Source organism: Loxodonta africana, chromosome 14, assembly GCF_030014295.1.
Source record: "Loxodonta africana isolate mLoxAfr1 chromosome 14, mLoxAfr1.hap2, whole genome shotgun sequence".
NCBI classification, from domain to species: Eukaryota; Metazoa; Chordata; class Mammalia; order Proboscidea; family Elephantidae; genus Loxodonta; species Loxodonta africana.
The window spans coordinates 37357659-37377296 of NC_087355.1; the positions used below are offsets into that span (position 1 = coordinate 37357659).

At 37.9% G+C, this 19638-nt stretch overlaps 1 protein-coding gene across 12 annotated transcripts in view; it reads left to right on the plus strand.

The window, feature by feature from the left end:
• The window catches only part of WWP1 (WW domain containing E3 ubiquitin protein ligase 1), a 119377-nt gene that overhangs the window by 87281 nt on the left and 12458 nt on the right, over positions 1-19638 (plus strand). For all 12 annotated transcript variants that reach the window (XM_010588383.3, XM_064267882.1, XM_064267884.1 and 9 more), the window contains 10 exons: positions 155-209; positions 295-379; positions 497-625; positions 3795-3870; positions 3975-4046; positions 6024-6112; positions 10147-10306; positions 13851-13984; positions 14079-14219; positions 19428-19548. In XM_010588383.3, coding sequence (XP_010586685.2) covers positions 155-209; positions 295-379; positions 497-625; positions 3795-3870; positions 3975-4046; positions 6024-6112; positions 10147-10306; positions 13851-13984; positions 14079-14219; positions 19428-19548 — 1062 coding nt within the window. The remainder of the gene's footprint in view (positions 1-154; positions 210-294; positions 380-496; positions 626-3794; positions 3871-3974; positions 4047-6023; positions 6113-10146; positions 10307-13850; positions 13985-14078; positions 14220-19427; positions 19549-19638) is intronic.

A 19638-nucleotide genomic window follows, 5' to 3' on the forward strand; every position in this document is an offset into this window, starting at 1 on the left:
TTTTAGTTCTTTTTTGTGTCTTTATTATGCCCATGTTCCTTTACCATATTTTATAGAAAATTATAAAATGATTCTGCTAAGTGCTTAATATGTCTTTGCTTTTATATTAAAATACTGCTATTTTTTTTCTCCCCCAAACTCTTCCACTAATCAGGCTTCAATGTTAGCAGCAGAAAATGACCCATATGGGCCTTTGCCACCAGGCTGGGGTAAGTTCATATGCCGTTGTTAAAAACATCTGCAAGGTATATATACCAAAGAGTCATTAAATGCTATGCTTACTTTCTTTTTTAGAAAAAAGAGTAGATTCAACAGACAGAGTTTACTTTGTGAATCATAACACAAAAACAACCCAGTGGGAAGATCCAAGAACTCAAGGGTATGTATACACTACAAGCTTAATTAAGTCATCTTGCATATATCTGCAGATAGAATCAAGTGATGTTTTTAGTGCCTAGAAAATGTTTACTTTGTGATTGTAGCTTTATCTTTTTAGCCTACAGAATGAAGAACCCCTGCCAGAAGGCTGGGAAATTAGGTATACTCGAGAAGGTGTGAGGTACTTTGTTGATCATAACACAAGAACAACAACATTCAAAGATCCTCGAAACGGGAAGTCATCTGTGTAAGTGAAAACCTGAAGCTCTCCTTTAACTTCTGTTTAATGAGGACATGAGGTTTAGCCTTTAATTTAGCCTCAAGTTTATTTTTTGATTCAAGAACACCTGTCAAGTCTGTCTTTATTCCCTCCCTTGTAACAGAATAAGTTTGTGGTATATAATTCCTTAGTAATAATAATAGCAAATATTTACATAGTGATTCCTGTGTGCCTAGGATTGTTCCAAGCACTTTGCATATATTCACTTATTGTTTCTTCCAACAACCCCTTGAGGTATAAGTATTGTTATTCCCCCCACCACCGTCTTCCAGGTGAAAAACTGACATGTAGGGAGCATAAGGAACTTGTGCAAAATCGTACTGATTAGTGACAGAGCTGGGTTTCAGACCAAGGCAGTCTGTCTCCAGAGTCTGTGCTCTTAGCAGCCACATCGTAGCGCTGCAGTTGACAGATCTCTCCTTCATTCTTCTTAGGTGTAATGTCCTTGCTTCACTAAGAAAATAGATGCAATTGTAAAGGATCTTTTGCAAATTCCTACCATCACATCTACCTACCTACCAGCATCTTCTTCCCCCCTGTTTTCTGTAAGTGAATTGTGATTCTTTCTATCCAAAACCAGTCCCTCACCTGGGGCACTAGATATTTCCACCTTTTCCCACTTAATTGCTCTAGCATTTATCACCTTTCTGTCTTGTATCATCAGTTTTTCTTTCTCTGTTGAATTATTCTCATCAGCATACAAACAAGCTGTTACTTCTCCTAGAAAACAAAGCAGAAGAAACAACTCGTGACCTTACAAATGCATTTAATGACAGTTTTTTTTTTTTTTTTTTTAAATAATATTGTGTTGTCAGTGAACTTTTATACAGCAGTTTAGGTTCCCATTCAGCAGTTTCTACACAGACTGTCCAGTGACATTGTTTACATTCTACACAATGTGTCAACATTCTTAGTGTTTCCATTAATCTAGTCCCCTGCCTCCTTCATTCTCTTCTTTGTTTTAAAGTAATTGCTGACCGTGACAATTCATTTTTAACACTGCCCTTTACAAGAAAACTACTTGAAAAGAATTATCTCTGTGTTATGTCTGATTTCACTCTTAAACCAATTCACAGAAGTTCCGCTGTTACTGAACTTGTCAAGGGCATCGGTTACCTCTGCAGCATCAATCCGGGGGTGGGTTTGCAGTCCTTCAGTTATTGGACTTAGAGGAGCATCTGACATAATAAATCTCTCTTGTGTCATCATAGTCCAGAGTACTAAGCTCTCTTGATTTTCCTGTGCTTTACTGGCCTTTTTTCTTCCTCTGAATTTTGCTCAGTTCTCCTTTTCTCCTTAGTCTCTTAACATTGAAGTGTACCCAGAGCCGCCCTTACTTCTCTTTTCCTTTCTATCTGTAGTCACCCTTTTGGTATATCTCATCCAATGTCATGCTTTTTAAAAATATCTATATCCTGATGGCTTTCAAATTTATATCTACTTCAGATCTCTGTCTTGAAATCTTGCTTTATATAGTCAGATGCTTTCTTGACATCTCTACTTGGATGTCGTAGGTGAACTCCTTCCTGATAGTCCCCATAAAACCCAGCAATATTCCCCATCTCAGTTCATGATAACTCCATTCTTACATGTACTTAAGCCAAAGATCTTGGAATCATCCTTGATTTTTCTTTCCCTCTCACTTCACATACAGCCCATCAAGAATTCTAGTTACCTCAACTTCAGAGTATACCCAGAATGCAGCTACGTCCCACCACCTGTGCTACTACTATTTTGGCCCAAGCTACTCTTGTCTCCTAGCTACAGTGGTACCATAGTCCTCCCCCACTCTTGATGCTGCTTTCTACCCACACCCCATACAGCATGAGGCTAATGTAAAACATTTAAATAAAAACTAAGTTATTCCTCTGCATAAACCCTTCACTGACTTTCAATCAGAGTAAAAAGCAAAGTCCTTACTGTGGCCTCCAAGGCCTTACAAGATCCAGTCCTATCTTTTCAACCTCATCCCAGCTCCAGCTTCAGTGGCCACCTGGCTACTGTACCTTGAACACCTTGGGCAGCTTTCACTTAAGGTCTTTGCTCTATTCCCTCTTCTTTTCTTTCTTTCTTTTTTTTTAATTGTGCTTTAAGGGAAAGCTTACAAATCAAGTCAGTCTCTCACACAAAAAACTTACATACACCTTGCTACATACTCCCCATTCCCCGCTCTCTCCCTCCACTCTCTCCTCTATTCCCTCTTCTTGATACGCTCTTTCCCCAGATGTCTATATGTCTTACTTACTGTCCTTTGAGTTTTTGCTCAAATGTTACCTGATCTATGAGCCCTACTCTGTTCACCCTTTTCAGAATTGTAAAATTCTTTTATCCTTTACCCCTTTCTAACACACTACACATATAATTTACTTATTTATTGCTTGTATATCTTCCTCATTAGTAAATAACTGTCCTAAAAATAGGTATTTTCTTGTGTTTTATTAACAAGTAATGCTCTCAGTGTCTAGAATAGTGCCCAGCACTTGCTGTGCCCTCAGTATTTGTTGAATGAATGAACTCAGTTGAACATGAAAACACAAGAGAAGGTTTTCCATCCGTTCTGTAATGTTCCCTGAGATTGTGAAAGTTCTTGGTGCCATTTAGACCCTTGCTCCATAGGCAAGAGCCCCAGACCTTCTCAGTGTGAATCAAACCTTACTGAAAAGCCTGCATTCCTAGGTGCCACCCACTGTGCCTCTTCCTTCGTCACTTACCAGCTGAGTCACGTGACCCAAATGTCACTCGTTCCCAAGAATTTGCTTCTGTGTCACTAGCAGCATTTGTTTCCTTCCTTGTCTCTTCTGTCTAGAGCTTCTGTCCTCTTTAGATTTATCAAAGGTTTTCTCTGAAATAATCAATAGTAAACTTTAGCATTTCAGTTGACTAACTACGTAATAAAGATCTCTCCATCCATACGATTTCCCTCTGTGTGTGGGGGTGTGGGCGTGTTTGCCTGTTGCTGTAATAGCCGTCATTGCTCGAGCTTCTGTCGCCCCACTAAATAAGTCTTTACTTCCCTGCCAGAAAATAACTTTCCAGTGGTGATGTGGGGGCCTCTGCTGCACTCAAATTCATATCGAATAGTAAATCTTCAGCTGTATTATGAATTAATACTTGGTTTGTTTTTGTTTTTCTGCAGAACTAAAGGTGGTCCACAAATCGCTTACGAACGCAGCTTTAGGTGGAAACTTGCTCACTTCCGTTATTTGTGCCAGGTACTACAGTGGTAAATAAATCTTATGTTTGTAACCATTTAGTCTTATCTTTACGTAATACATATACTGTAGCTTACATGATACTGTGATACTTTTGTTTCTAGTCTAATGCACTACCCAGTCACGTGAAGATCAATGTGTCCCGCCAGACATTGTTCGAAGATTCCTTCCAACAGGTAAGGAAGGTTTTTATGAGAATACAGCAGTACTGTCTGTCTCTTTATATTCTGTGACTCTTAAGGGAGTTAGAGTTTTAGATACTTTAAACCATTCACAACACATCTACAATAATGGCTGCCATTTGCTGAGCACCTTTTATAATAACAGTAATAATAAAACCTAGTATATATTGAATGATTGTCCTGTGCTTGGCACTGGCCTCTTATATTTCATTTAATTCATCCTCACAAGATTCTTTTGAGATAGCGCCTATCGTTATCTCTATTTTACACATAAAGTTACTTCAGTACCTCAGTACCTGAGAGACAAAATAATTCTACCAGGAATTTAGATGTGTACTTACTAATGCAAAGCTTAAACAGAGCTTGGAACTAGCTGATCCATTCTGAACTTACTTTGCTAAGAATTTATTAACTCAAAAAAAAGTTTTGATAGTCACTGCCAAATTAAAATTAAATTAGTAGGTGTTGCATCCCATGGACTGTTTCTTTAGTAAACTTGATGTTAATTCTCACCTCGTTTATGTTTCTGCTTAAATGTCATGATCTCAGAGAGCCCTCATCTGAACACACTGAGTAAAATAGCAGTCCCTGCTCACCTCCCTCACAGTCACGTTCAATCCATTTATAGTACTTTATTCTTCTTCACAACACTTAGCACCACCTGACATATAGTTGTTTGTTGTCTGTCTCTACTAGACTGTAAGTTCCTTGAGAGGAAGAACTATTTGATTTACTACTGTTTTGCCCACTATGTATAGTAGTACCTTGCACATAGCAGGCATTCAATAAATATTTGGTGATTGAATTAAATGAAGGTAATGCATCTACCTTTCTTGAATTATCTGTAGAAGATAACAAATCTGAATATTGTCAATCCTTTTTTTTCTGATGAAGTGGAGAATTTTTCCTGTTCTTCTCACTCCCCACCAAAGTATTACAATGATGAACCAAAATTTCTTGTGTATACAGGAACACAGGGACTCGCGCCTATACTTTGTAAAGGCCAAAGTGGGAATAACACTGAAGTCAGAGAGACGTTCAGATCCTAGCTCAGTTTTATTGTTGGTCTTTGGACAAAATGCTTAATGTAGCTATTAGCAAAAGTTTTTGTTTGAGTTGATGCATTCTTAGCAAAATAAGTAAATGTCAAAATTGATCAACTTGTTCCAAGTTCTGAGCTTTATTTTAGTATACAGCTAAATTCATGATGGAATTTATTTTGCTTTTAATTTTTACTCTGGCTTAAGCTAAGTCACAGTCTCTTTGGAGTGTAGGGCTGAGCTATGACTGCCCCTGAGGCGGAGACCTGCTGGTGAACTGTGCCCTGACTCAGACATGCCATGCATAGCTTTGATTCTTACACGTGTGTGGTAAAAATTATTCATTTTTATCCAAAAGTAAGGCCTACTACTAGTAACCATGATGTAAGTACTCAGGATTATTAAATTTGGTATATGTATTTTTTAAGATGAAATATGTATATAAATTCATTATCTTATAAATCTTTGTTTAGCTGATTTCTTTTTCTGCTGAGAAGTGGAAACGTGTGTTATAAGCAGGGCACAAGACAAGATCTTTTGCCTCTCATAATTGTCACTAGTTAGAAGAATTTACAAGTCACCTTGTAAAAGATTATGGCACTGTTTGCAGAGGGGTGGGGAGAGGGAATATTTTCTAACCCTGAAAGATTTCTCTGCCAAACTTTTCCTCTCTTACCACCCACCCAAAGTAGAACTACTGTTTGATACTGGGAGAGGGGAAGAGACTATGTGAAAGTGAACCAGAGAAAGATTAATAGAATAGGTAGATCTTTACCCCGTTTGTGCAACAAATCAGGTGATTTCTTGAGTTAAAGGCATTGTGGTATGAGATAAGGAAATTTGTAACTTTGAAAATACAGATGAAATTTAAACTCACATCTTTTAAATGAAACTTAGACTGTATAAATACTCATGTTTTTATTTTTAATAGATTATGGCGTTAAAACCCTATGACTTGAGGAGGCGATTATACGTAATATTCCGAGGAGAAGAAGGACTTGATTATGGTGGTTTAGCAAGGTAAAATGAAAAAACACATAGGTGCTTTTAAATAAGTATATCTCATTGTATACAGTGGATATGTTTCCTGAAAAGGTACATGAATAGACTGGATTATATTTTTCCAATAGCAATCCAGAATTATTTTTAAGAACAAAAATTAAAACACTCCTGTAAAATTCTAGAAGTAAAGGTTATTTCCTGTCTTGGTTATCCTTCTGTACATTTTCTGTACACACACACACGTATGTTTGTTGTTTTTTTAAAACATGGAATTAGTCATACAATACACATGTTACAGCAACTTGGTTTTATCATTTTCTATATAATGGACATCTTTCCAGATCACTATATGTAGAGCTGGCTGGCACAGGACTGGGCAGTGTTTCATTCTGTTGTACATAATAGGGTTGGTGTGAGTTGTAATCAACTCGACAGCACTTAACAACATATATGGAGTTAAATACTTTTTCAAAAATGGCTGTACAATAGTTCTTGTATGGAAATATAATTAGTGGGTCAACATACATAAGGTTATTTCTTATCTTTTGTTATTACAACAGCATGAGCTGCTTTTATGTTTGTGTTTTAATCCCTTCTGAGTCTTTAGAATAAATTTTCCCTCGTTTACTAAATATATTGTTAAGAGTAGACACTTACGAAGCAATGCAAGTGAACCCTTTAAAATTTTTCCCCCTCATTTGCCTTGCCTAAACATAATTTGACCATTTATTTTTTAGCTAGGGACACTTCCATTAAATCTTTCCAAAGATACTGCATTCCATTTGAATGTTTCTTTAGTAACCCTAATGAAAACGCATTTTTCATAGAAAACCCAAAACCAAATCCATTGCCATCAAGTCAATTCTGACTCATAGCGACCCTATACAGCTCTCTTATTCCACAGGTATATAAAATTACATAATCAAATTTTTAATACAACTGAAAAAAATAGATGTGGGACCAAGCACTACCGGGAGCAATTATATGTAGAGTTATCAGAATGTGGGTAATATTATCATATTTCCTCATCTAAAAACATCCTTAAGAAACATTTCCAAAAAAGAAATACTACTTACCACATTATATGTTCATATCACCTCTGTTGTGATTTATCTCAATTTTAGAAATGTTAAGATGTTAAAAGGAAATGAAGAAATATTGTATTATTTTTACAGTGCCTGACTTTATAACATTTACATTCTTGTTTGAACTCGTATTTGCTTCATCTGTTTGGGTTAAGTTTTATAATTTTATGGTTATAATGCATATAGCCAATTCTTCCTTACCATGATTTTCTTATTCCTAAATTCTTTATTTTGATTTATATATTAGTTGTCTAGATTCATTATCAAATGTGTATTCAAGGTTTTGAAGGTATGATGTATTCATAGAGTCTTTGCATGTTTGAGAGCATGTTTTCTGTTACTTCCACATATAAACAACAACTTCGCTAGATGGACCTTTTTTGCACAACACTTGCTCCAGAACCCTTATAGACATTTCTTCCCTCCTGGCATTGAGTGTTAGCACTGTGAAGTGTGAAGCCAGCCCCTTGTAGGAAGCTTGTTTTTTTCCTGTGAGTGCCCACACAGCCCTCTTCTTTGAAGTTCATTAGTTTCATTGTTGATTGTTTTATGTCTATTTTAGGAACATATTAAGATTTTCCTTAATTTCAGGGGAGTTTTCTTCTATTACATCTTTGAATATTTTTTCTGTTCCATTTGTTCTATTTTTCTTCAGGAACATCAGTCATGGGTATGTGGAATCTCCTTTGTTAGTCTTAAATGTTTATCATTGCTTTTCTGATCATTTTTATCTTTGTGCTTTTCCATTTTGTTTGGATTTTTCTCAAGCCTATCCTCGTGTCACTGACTGTTTTCTGTACTACCCTATGTTTTGCTGCTTCTATGTGGTTTTTCTTCTTTAGTGGTTTTATTGTTTTCATTTTCTTCTTTGGACTCTGCTAGCTCATCTGTTGTCTTACCATTTTTTCAACCTCCTGTATTTCTTCATTTTATTTTTGGGTATAGAGAAGGATTTCTCTAAACTGAATTCTTCTGCCTCTTGCAAGTTACGAATTTTTCCTTCTTTTTTGCTAGTATCTGGGTATAGATTTGGTGCCATATTATAGCCATTCTTCCTTTGTGTGGATTCAGCTTTCTCAGGACTGCTGTTAGCTAGAAGTGATCTGAGGCAACTGGACATTTTATTTCTACTTTTTTTGTGTCCAAGCAAGTTGTCAGTAGATCTGCTGAGTCCTTTTTCCTGGGGATAGGTCTTTAGCTTCTTTACAGAGTGAATGTGACTTGGTTCCACTACTATTTGGGACTAGTGGTTGGGACTGGATTTAGTGTTATGAATTGATGTTTATCATTCTCAGTTGATTGTACTTAAGGTCTAGTTTTCCGTTTCCCTCCCTTTCTACCTTTCAGACAGCTTCGTCTATTATATTTTTAAAGCTTAGGAAAGAGTTTGCAAACAGACTGCCAGGCCATATCTAGCTGCAGAATGGCCCTTGTTGTGATATTAACATTTTTAAATTACTGGATAACATTTCTGAAATCACAAGGTTATGCTTAAGACTCAAGATTTCTGGCTTCTCTTTAAAAACTATAGACCTCCATTCCTCTCTTCTCACATAGCAACAGTTGGCTGAAGCAGAGTAACTGCTTCCTGTTGAGAGGCATGTACGTTATTTCACTGCAGTGCCTACTGCTGCCCAGTGGTCTAAGGACTATAATATGTCTAGAAATTCTTTTTCCGTAAAACCAGTGATAATTTTTATCAGGGAAACAGTGAGGAAAGGGGGATTGTGGCTAACAGAGAATGTGAGACCCATCTGGAAAAGGAAGGCCCTTTTACTCATTTACTGATCACTGTAGGCATTGCGGAAACCCCGGTGGTGTAGTGGTTAAGTGCTGCGGCTGCTAACCAAAAGGTCAGAAGTTCAGATCTACCAGACGCTTCTTGGGAACTCTATGGTACACCTCTGCTGTGTATTATAGGGTCTCTATGAGTTGGAATCAACTCGATGGCAATGGGTTTTCTAGTAGGCGTTGCATTTGGAACCTGTTTTAGAAGAAATTGCTATCAAGAAGATCTTTTTGAAAATTAAGTATTTTGTAATATAAATTACTAATCCTTTATCTGGTTGGATTTCCTACATTGCATTTTTTTAAGAGAGACAAAATAGGTGATAAGTTAGGAAATACTTATCACATTTAAAGATTTCATGTTGTTAATTTTAGTTCCATTTTTAATATATTAACAATAAAATTAAAACTGTTCCATAGCGGTAGTGCTACATACCTTAGTATCACCAACAAATATTTATTAAAACCTATTATTTATAGGTTGTAGAATATCTTTATGAACTAAGTACCGAAAAACCATATAAAGATGTGATTTTTGCCTTTCAGAAACATACTGTCTGGTGGATGGTGCAGGTTATGTGCATAAAAATGAATAATATCGTAAGGTTGTTACCAGAAAGTGTTCAGTGACTGATACAGACAATAAGCTATATTGTTGTTGTCAGGTGCCGTTGAGTCCATTCCGACTCATAGTGACCCTGTAGGACAGAGTAGAACTGCCGCATAGGGTTTCCAAGGAGCAGCTGGTAGATTTGAATTGCCAACCTTTGGTTAGCAGCCGAGCCCTTACCCACTGCGCCACCAGGGCTCTGCAATAAGCTATATAGGAATTCAGAAAAATGCTGAGGTGGGATTTGATCTCGACTTTAGGGGGAAAGTAGGATCTATATGAGCCGAGTGGAAGTTGAGACATACGCATACAAACGTATAGAAGTAGAAGTAAGCATGTTATGTGTAAGGAGGAGTGAGTCAGTAGTTTGGCTACAATAGGAACTGGCAGATGACTTTGAAGGGAGGGGCCAGGTCATAGAGGGACTTAAATAGAAGGCTGAGGAATTTGGCTGCAGAGTTGTCAGAGGCTCACAGGTAAGATACATGTACATGTGTTTAAGGTCTGTGTTTGAATTCGTGTACATAAATATGCTAAAAAAAAGTTAAACTTGATTTATTTTCTTATAGAGAATGGTTTTTCTTGCTTTCACATGAAGTCTTGAACCCAATGTATTGCTTATTTGAGTATGCTGGCAAAAACAACTACTGCCTGCAGATAAATCCAGCATCAGCCATTAATCCTGATCATCTTTCGTACTTCTGTTTCATTGGTCGCTTTATCGCTATGGTGAGTTCTTGACTCTGTTATTTTATTTCTTTAAACTTTGCTTATTTCAAAAGTATTTTACAGAAGACTTTTAAAAAATGATAAGCATTATCTTTATTTTTAGCTGTATGCAAATTTTGTTAGCCAAGGAACTTTCCCTAGGAGGGATATAAAAATAGAGTATTTTTTGAGTATCAGTATGACATGAAAATTTTGATCATGAGGATTATTTATATCACCACTTAGTCTGTTCTAGACACTGGAGGTGACACCATTAAAAAATAGACACAGCTCCTGCTCTCAGGGATCTTAAATTCTATTTGAGGGAGGCAAACAATGAATACGTACTGAGGGAAAGGGAGTATTACTGTTTTATATAGGATGAGTAGAGCAGGAGGCCTCTCTAATGAATGACACATGAACAGAAACGTTCAGAAAGTGGGAGGTTGAATCATGCAGATATCTTGGAGAACATTCTAGGCATAGGGAACAGCAAGACAAAGTCCCCAAGGTGGAAGTGCATTTTTGATTGAAAAACAGGAGAGAAGTCAGCATGGCAGGAGCAGAGCATATGAGAGAGAATGTGGTAGGATATTGAGAGGTGCTGTGTGGGACCCTAGGTAAGTTCACTTAAGAGTTTTGAGCAGAGAAGTAACATGATCCTTCTTACTTAAAGTGTATTAAGCTTACTTTGCTGCTGCGTAGAACAGTGACTGTAGTTGGAGGCAGAGGAAAGTAGGAGTGGAACCAGGGAAACCATTTGCAACAATCCAGACAGGAAATGATAGTGGTTTGGGCTGGTGTGTTGTAGCAGTGGAGATAGTGAGAAGTGTTTTGGAGTGGGAATATTTTTTGAATTTAAAAATAACAGGATTTTCTGAAACATTAGGTCCAAGATAGGAGAGAGAGGCAGTCAAGTATGGCACCAAAATTTATGGCCTGCCCATCTGGTTGCAATTGCCATCTCCTAAAATGGGCAGGATTAGAAAAAGAGTAGGTTTTGGGGGCGAGAGGGAATCAAGAATTTGGATTTGGGCATTTTAAGTTTGAGGTGCCTGTAGAGTCAGAGTGGAAATGTAGAACATGTAGTTGGATATACAATTCTCATAAGAGTTTATCAATTTCATGAGGGATATCTAGTCTAGAGATAAGCATCTGGGAGTTTTCAGCATATAGAGAATATTAAAAGCTGTGCTATCACTTAAGGAATAAGTATGAACAGGGAAGAAGTTGAAGGACATTTATAAGTTGAGAAAATTAGAAGGAACTAGAAAAATAGCTGAGGAGGAGGAGGTAGGAGAGTCAATTGAGAGTGATTCCCAGAAGCCAAGGAAAGAAGGTGTGTTTCAAGGAGGAAGAAGTGATCGACTATGTCAAATGTTGCTGATAGGCTGAGTAAGGTGAAGTCTGAAAATTGACCATTTGATTTGGCCAGGTGAAAGATATTCATGAGAGGTACAGAGGAAGGATTAATGAGAGTGAATTCAGGAGAAACTGGAAAGAGAAGTGGATACAGCAGACATAGACAAGTCTTTCAAAGAAATGTGCTGTAAAGGATCATAGAGAAATTGGGCAGTAACTAGAAGCAGGTGTGGGGTGGATAATCATAGGAGACCAGTTATGTGCTTATAGTATTGGTCATGAAAGAAATGGATAAAGTCAATGAGATACAGAACATGAAAGCAATGACTTTGGGTAGGAGAGAGAGGAAGAGATTTATTTAGAACACATAGAAGTAACAGAAAACTTATCCATGCTGAGCGTATATAGATTGAGATGCTAGCAGTTATCAGATATGTGGAATGCGTCAAAGTTCTCTTCTGAGTACTTCCACTTCCTCAGGGAAATGAGAAGCCAGGTCATCAGCTCAGAGTGAGGAGTGGGGAAGTGGCATTTGAAGAAAGAGGAGGAGGAATGAAGTAGTCATCTAGGTGAATGAGTGGATACAGTAGGGAAAGGAGATTACTAGGCAGCACTAAGCTCTCTCTTGAGGTTTTTGGTTGTGAAGCAGTCAGCATGGTTGGGTATGCATTTCTGGCATGTTCTACTGCCTGGGTATTGACATGGAGTAGATTGAGAGCTTGGGATTTTGTCAGAAGTGCACTGGGGAGAGGCAAGTTTTGAATGTATACAAGGGAGTAATTTTAATGATTGACTATGGAATCTAATTGGGCAAGGGGAAATAACTTCATGAGGTAGTAGGGTCAGAGGATTTTTTTAGGTCCCATTGGGTAAAAAATTGGTAGTTTTAGTACTAAAGGCAGTGAGCTGGAAAATTAGGCAGTGTTTGAAATTGAAATTATGGAGGCATTGGAGTTATTGTTAGTGACAGACAGTGTCTAGGGTATGATGTTGGCAATGTTTAGCTAAGTTAGGGTTAAAAACTAAGATCATCGAAGGGACTAAAAAGCCAGGGTAGCAAAAGGATCATCAATGTGAATATTGAAAATCTCCAAAGTTATGACAGTAGTATAGAAGAGCATGGCAGTGAATCATATGTTAAACCTGAGGGAATATAGAGGAGAAACCTGGGAGTCTGAGGATGACTGTAACACGGGGCGGTAGCCAGTAATGTGGTGTGATGGCCTGAGCTTTAAGACTTAGGCAGGCTTAGGGAGGAGGAAGGACAACAATCTGGAATTAGTAATGAGGAACAACCCCTACCCCAATTCCTGGCCTGATGACAGCCATCCCTTCAGAGGCCTTGAGGAAGAAGAGTCCTCAGAAAAAATATGAGTTTTTTGTTAGAGCAAGAAGTTAAAGGATCTTCAAAGAAAGAGTTGAGGATATGGGGGATTTTGCTAATGATAGACCATGAGCTGCAGGGGGAGCAGTAGAATGTTTTAGAGACTTTGGGGAGGTTTGAGAGCTGGGATCAGATTTAGAGATGGATAGGCAAATGGTGGAAACCCTGGTGGCGTAGTGGTTAAGATCTACAGCTGCTAAACAAAAGGTTGGCAGTTCAAATCCACCAGGCGCGCTCCTTGGAAACCCTGTGGGGCAGTTCTACTCTGTCCTTTAGGGTTGCTATGAGTTGGCATCGACTCGACGGCAGTGGGCTAGGCCGATGGTGGTGAATCAGAGTAGTGAGGGAGTCTGGGGCTTCTTTTTTTGGCCTTTGTAAATGGAGTGAAGGCCTGATGAGATTAGTCATGAAAATCTCCTAGGCAACCCTGAGAGTAAGGAAGGGATCAGGGAGGGGTCTTCCCAATGCACAGGGAGCCCTAAGGCCCCTTCTTCATTTTAGCACCCAGTTAGGTTAATTTCTTCTATAAATGCACTAGAAAGAGTGGGGGCTTGGTAATAAAGCTCCTTTATTATCTTCTTCGACAGTTATTGATAGGGCTGGATATAGCTAATTGTTTGCCCTCATGGAACTAGATTTTAACTCCTTAATTTGTTTTTCATAGTTAGCATTTTATATTTTAGTTTTCATGATTTATGCTGTTCAATTTACTGAGTACTTTTCTTGCCAGTAAAATGATTTCTGTTATCGTTGTGCTCTAAATAAGAAAATTGTTATTTTGTAAAATTTCAAATAAATTATTTTTGTTTTCCTTCACAGGCGCTTTTTCATGGAAAGTTTATTGATACTGGTTTCTCTTTACCGTTCTACAAGCGCATGCTAAGTAAAAAACTTACTATCAAGGATTTGGAGTCTATTGATACTGAATTTTATAACTCTCTTATCTGGATAAGGTTTGAAGGTTTATTTATTTTTTTTTCAATAAAGCATTTTCTTGAAGCCTGTTTTTATATTTTGCTAATTAGTGGATATATTTATTTCACCCAGAGACAATGACATTGAAGAATGTGGCTTAGAAATGTACTTTTCTGTTGACATGGAGATTTTGGGGAAAGTTACTTCACATGACCTGAAATTGGGAGGTTCTAATATCCTAGTGACTGAGGAGAACAAAGATGAATATATTGGGTAAGGTGGTATACTTCATTGACCTTAATTTCTAGACCTTACACAGTAGAACTAACTGCTATATCTGTGCCCTAAATTTTATCCATTTCTACCTCCTCTGGGAATATGTTCCACATTTATTCCTCTTTCACTTACTCTCTTCGATCATTTTCTCTTTTCAGTCTTTTTCTTAATTTATAAACGTGCTCAAATAGTACTAAAAACTCAAATGTACTAAAAAAAAAAAATTAAGCTCTCCTTCCCACCAGTGTTCTTGAAATAAGAGAGTATACAACAGCCTTCACTTCCCTACCGCCCCTTGCTTTTTACTGTGTATATTCTGCCTTCTGCCCAGATCAAAAATCACAGAGCATTGGCATGAAAGAGGGCTTCGGAAAGACTGCAGCCCTTTCATTTCTAGGTGAGGAAACTGAGGTTCTGTTAAAAAATCAATTTCAACTTATAGTGACCCTATACGACAGAGTACCTTTTGGTTGGCAGCTGCGCTGTTAACCACTGTACCACCAGGGCTCTGAGGTTCTGTTAGGTACTTGCAAAACCAAGTCTAGGATTTGAGCCTTGACTACCAGGCCAATGCTTATTTTAGATTCTGTGTCTCACCTTCCCTTATACTCTCTTAATAGTGCTCACCACAACCTCGATTTTGAAACTCGGTATACTCTTCAATCTATGATCCTGCACCGGACTGGATTCTCTTCACTTTCTCTTTAATAATAAACATTCTTTAAATTTTCATTTCATAAATGGTGTTTTTCCAAGCTTCTTTATTCAGCCTGTTTCCCTAAGTATTATGAACCATGGCTTCAATTTTCTATTAAAGTAGTATCTAAACTTTGAAATATAATTTCCAATTGCCAGCCAGGTAGATCCAGGCTTTTTCAGTAAAGGACCAGACAGTAAATATTTCAGACTTGCAGCCACATAGAGTCTCTACTATGACTGCTCAGCTTTGCTGCTATAGCGCAAAACCATAGGCAATATGTAAGTAAGGTGGCTGTGTTCCAATAAAAGGATTTATGGACACTGGAATGTGATTTCATGTGTCACAAAATACTATTTTAATATTATTCTCAATCCTTGTAAAAAACATAAAGACTATTCTTAGCTCACATGCTCACAGGTAAAGATGGGCCATAGTTTGTCAACCACTGAACTAGTAAATGACCTAACTTAAATTTAATGTGATAAAAAAAAAGACCCAGTGCCGTGGAGTTGATTCCGACTCATAGCAACACTATAGGACAGAGTAGAACTGCCCCATAGAGTTTCCAGGGAGCACCTGGCGGATTTGAACTGCCATCCCCTTGGTTAGCAGATATTAAAAAAAAAAAAACTCGTTGCCATCAAGGCAACTCCGATTCATTGCGACCTTATTGGACATATTGGACAGAGCAGAAGTGCCCCATAGGGTTTCCATGGAGCAGCTAGTAGATGCAAACTGTCATCTTTTTGGTTAGCTGCAAAGCTCTTAACCACTGTGCCAAATGAGTTAGACCTGTCTCTACTGACCTAGAGCATGAAAAAAAGCCAAAAACCATCCTCTAAGTCCGTAGAGAGAAATCTAACTCATTTCCTAATAACTAAATAAATAATGATATATCCATTCTGCATTATTCAGCCATTTCTGTTGTTGTAGGGATCATTCAGGTTGTACCATTTAGGCCACCACAAACAATGCAACCTTGAGCCTCCTTCGGAATCCATACATCCCACTACTTTTGGCTTTGTGAGATGGATTTCCAAAAAGTAAAGTGCTGGGTCAAAGGGTAATTATAAGATATTGTTGTGTGGCTTTCCCAAAAGGTCGTAGCAATCCTTTCTTCCCTTCTGTAAATTGCTATGGCCTTTCAGTTTCACATCCTTACTGTCTCTCTGCATACTAAATTAAATGTGCCTTTTTAGCATGGCATTCTAGGCGTTCCTTGTTTTGCTGCTAAACCAGTTTTCTGTGAGTGAGGGAATTAAAACCAATGGCTGATTTTCTTTTTTACACAGTCTTTGTGTTTTGTTTTGTTATGCAGTGAGCAACCCTTACTCTTATCTTACTGTAAAGCTATTTACATTTTAAAGAAAATATATTCAAAAAGATAGTTCATACGACTGGGTTTTTTATATTTGTTTAGCCATAAGCCTTCCAGAAAGTCCAACAATAATTCTTAAACAGCACAACCTCAAGATTTTTTTAAATGCTGTGAATGGTTTCAGATATCAAAAGTTTAAATAAAATTTCATCATGTAAGATTCATATTTAGTTTGCTAGTTTGAACTTTATACTTTGCATTCAGGTAACCACTATTTTAAACAAATCATCTCTACAGTATTTACTATATAAGAATTGATGTATAATCCTGAATACAGCATTTTTGGGAAGATCCTGTTTCAGTCTCTGAAAAAATAAGTCTTTAATCTTACTCTTAAAAAATTGTGATAATTATCTCCTTCTTAGTTATGATGCCTTGTTTTTGGTGCACAAAATAGGTTCTCAGTCAGTCTTTGAGTAAGTGAATAGTAAAAATATGTATAAAGTGCTGTGGGAATCCAGAGTGGGAAGGAGCTATTGACTCTGCTGGGAGAAGTCAGGAAAGTTCTTCATAGGAGGTAGCATCTAAGTTAGGTCTTAAAAGACAAAGCATTGCCTGATAAAGGGAAGGCTTTTTAGGAGTGGAAAACAGCAGAAGCAGAGGAACTGAGGTACTAAAGGGCTTAGTTTATCCTGGGAGTCTACAAATACAATGCAAGAAGGGTATAAGATAATGAGAAATAGTGGCTAGAAAAGAGCCTAGAATGGTCGCCAGATTGTACTTAATCTATGGAGAGAGACTATATATTCTAAGAAACCTGAATTTATAAGGAGTTGTCAAAAACAAAACTAAAATTGAGGATCAGAATTGGTTCTGGAATGATAGTTCTGCCATCTATCTATCTAGACGATGAATTGAGGTAACAGATGGGAAGGAGAGTCTCCAGACTGGAAGACCAGTTAAGAGATTATTTCAGTAACCTGTTGCCAGTTGCCGTTAAATTGACTCCAGCTCATAGCAGCTCCATGTGTGTCAGAGTAGAACTGTGCGCCACAGGTTTTTCAGTGGTTGATTTTTCAGAAGTAGACTGTCAGATCTTTCTCCCGAGGCACCAGCCTTTCAGTTAACAGTGAAGTGCATTATCTATTTGCACCATCCAGGGACTCCTAGTAATCTAGTAGTGAGGTATTCTAGGCCTGAAGCAGGGCAGAGGCATCGGAGATAAAAATGAGGGAATAGATTTGCGAGAATGTTACAGGGATGGAATGGTCCAGATCCAATGATTGATTACGTGTAGTAGAGGAAAGAATGGTTAGTTGCCAGCAAGTCGATTCTCCCATGTGTGCAGAGTAGAACTGCTCAGTAGGGTTTTTGAGGCTATGACCTTTCAGAAGCAGATCACCAGGCCTGTCTTCCTAGACATCTCTGGGTGGGTTCAAACCACCAACCTTTCCGTTAGTAGTTGAGAGCTTAACCATTTGCGCTACTCAGAAACTCCCGGGGGCAACAATAGTACATGAGATATTTGATGAGTAGAGGTTCTGGATTGGTTGGCAGTTGGATGTGTTAGCAGGATATCCAAGGAGAGATGACCTGTAAATGCCTTAATCTCAAGAGGGAAGCAAAGTTTGGGAATTGAAGAATTACTAGCTTTTACATGACAGTTAAACTTAGATAGTTGATAGTATCATCTTTGGAGAATATATAGCTAGAAGACAGAGATCTAAGTGACAGAAGCATTTACAGAATAGTGAAACCAGTGAAGGAGACAAAGAAGGAATAGCCAACTCCAAATCAGGAATAGTAGTATTGCTGGGCCAGGGAGGATTTGTGTGTGAGTTGGGACTGCTATTGTCTGATATTAAAGGACGTTCATGTAGCTTAAGCACTGAAAGAGGAATGCAGGCTTGGCGATTGGAAGTTCTTTGGTGACATTTGTGAGGAAATTTTTTTTATTCCTGGGGGATAGGGTTTTGAAAGCCAGACAATGACAGTTTTAAAAATTGAATAAATAGAAGGTAAAAAAGTGAAGACGGTGAATATCGAGTACTCTTCTCATTGGTGGTAGAGAGGAGGAAAGAGTAGTTGAAAAGACAGTTCGTTGAGGGTGGTTTGTTTTAGGAAAGAAAAGTCTGAGCACCCTTGTGGGCAAATGGAAAGAGGAATAGCAGGGTCAAGTGGAGGGTGTGGGCAAAGGCAAAGGGAAGTTGTGGAGCCAGCAAAAAGGGATATAATAAAAAATGCAGGTTGAAAGGTTTGTCTCAGAAATGAATAAGGTCTGCTACCTCTAGGACACAAGAAGAGTTACAGATGGAGGACGCTTAGCTAAATTAGCTTTCTGGTTTGGAAACCCTGGTGGCTTTCTGCTTACTTGCTAGTATCTGTGACTTCTTCTCATCAAGTAGTGTGTGCTGTTCTTCCAGGTCCTCTAGACCTGTCTCCTTTCAGATGTTCCTCATGAAGGTTTTATGTCACTGACAGATTTTATTCCTTATTTCTGCTTCTTTATCATACTTCCCTTCTCTACACCTGCTTTCTCTGTGTCCTCCAAATGTTTCTTCTGAGGAGGTATAAATTATTTCTTCTCTTCTGGTTAGGAACTCTTCATGTTCTCCAGTAAGCCAGCATAGAAGGAACCATTTCTCCACCTTTAAGCCTTCTCAAATAAAGACACCATAAACCTTTGCGAGCACATGATATTATCATATTATTATGTTGTTGAGCCAATCCCTTGCTTTCCTGGTGTGGAAAGCTGTGAGTCAGAATCCTCAAATCTCCCTTGGCAAACTGCTTTGGTGGGGGGAAAAACTAAGGTGGGGGGAGAGTCTGCTAAATGACTGTAGGCATTTCCTTCCTGTGTTAGTGCACAATATTTGAAGTTATTTGTCTAGGAATGAACAGGCAATAATTAGTGATAGGATTTAGCTGTCTTACCAGCAAGTAAAAGACCCCCTATTTATTTTGGAAAGTATTTTTTTATAGCTATTTGCGTGCTACAACTGATTTCCTATGTAGAAGCATGTGTTAGTGCTAAAATTACATACATACATACACACTGTGTGTGTGTGTGTGTGTGTGTGTGTAGTTATGGTATATTTAGAAAAAGAGAATGAATTTTAGAACTTCTTGGTATTTCTAAGCCTTTACATACAAATTACCTATTTTAAAATACCTTCTTTATTTTCAGTCTAATGACGGAATGGCGTTTTTCTCGAGGCGTACAAGAACAGACCAAAGCTTTCCTTGATGGTTTTAATGAAGTCGTTCCCCTTCAATGGCTGCAGTACTTTGATGAAAAAGAATTGGAGGTTAGGCTCTTTCATTTTGCTATTGTAAAGGGAATGTTAATTGAGGGGGAGGTTGTTTTTGTGATTTTTCAGAAGACTGTCCACACATTT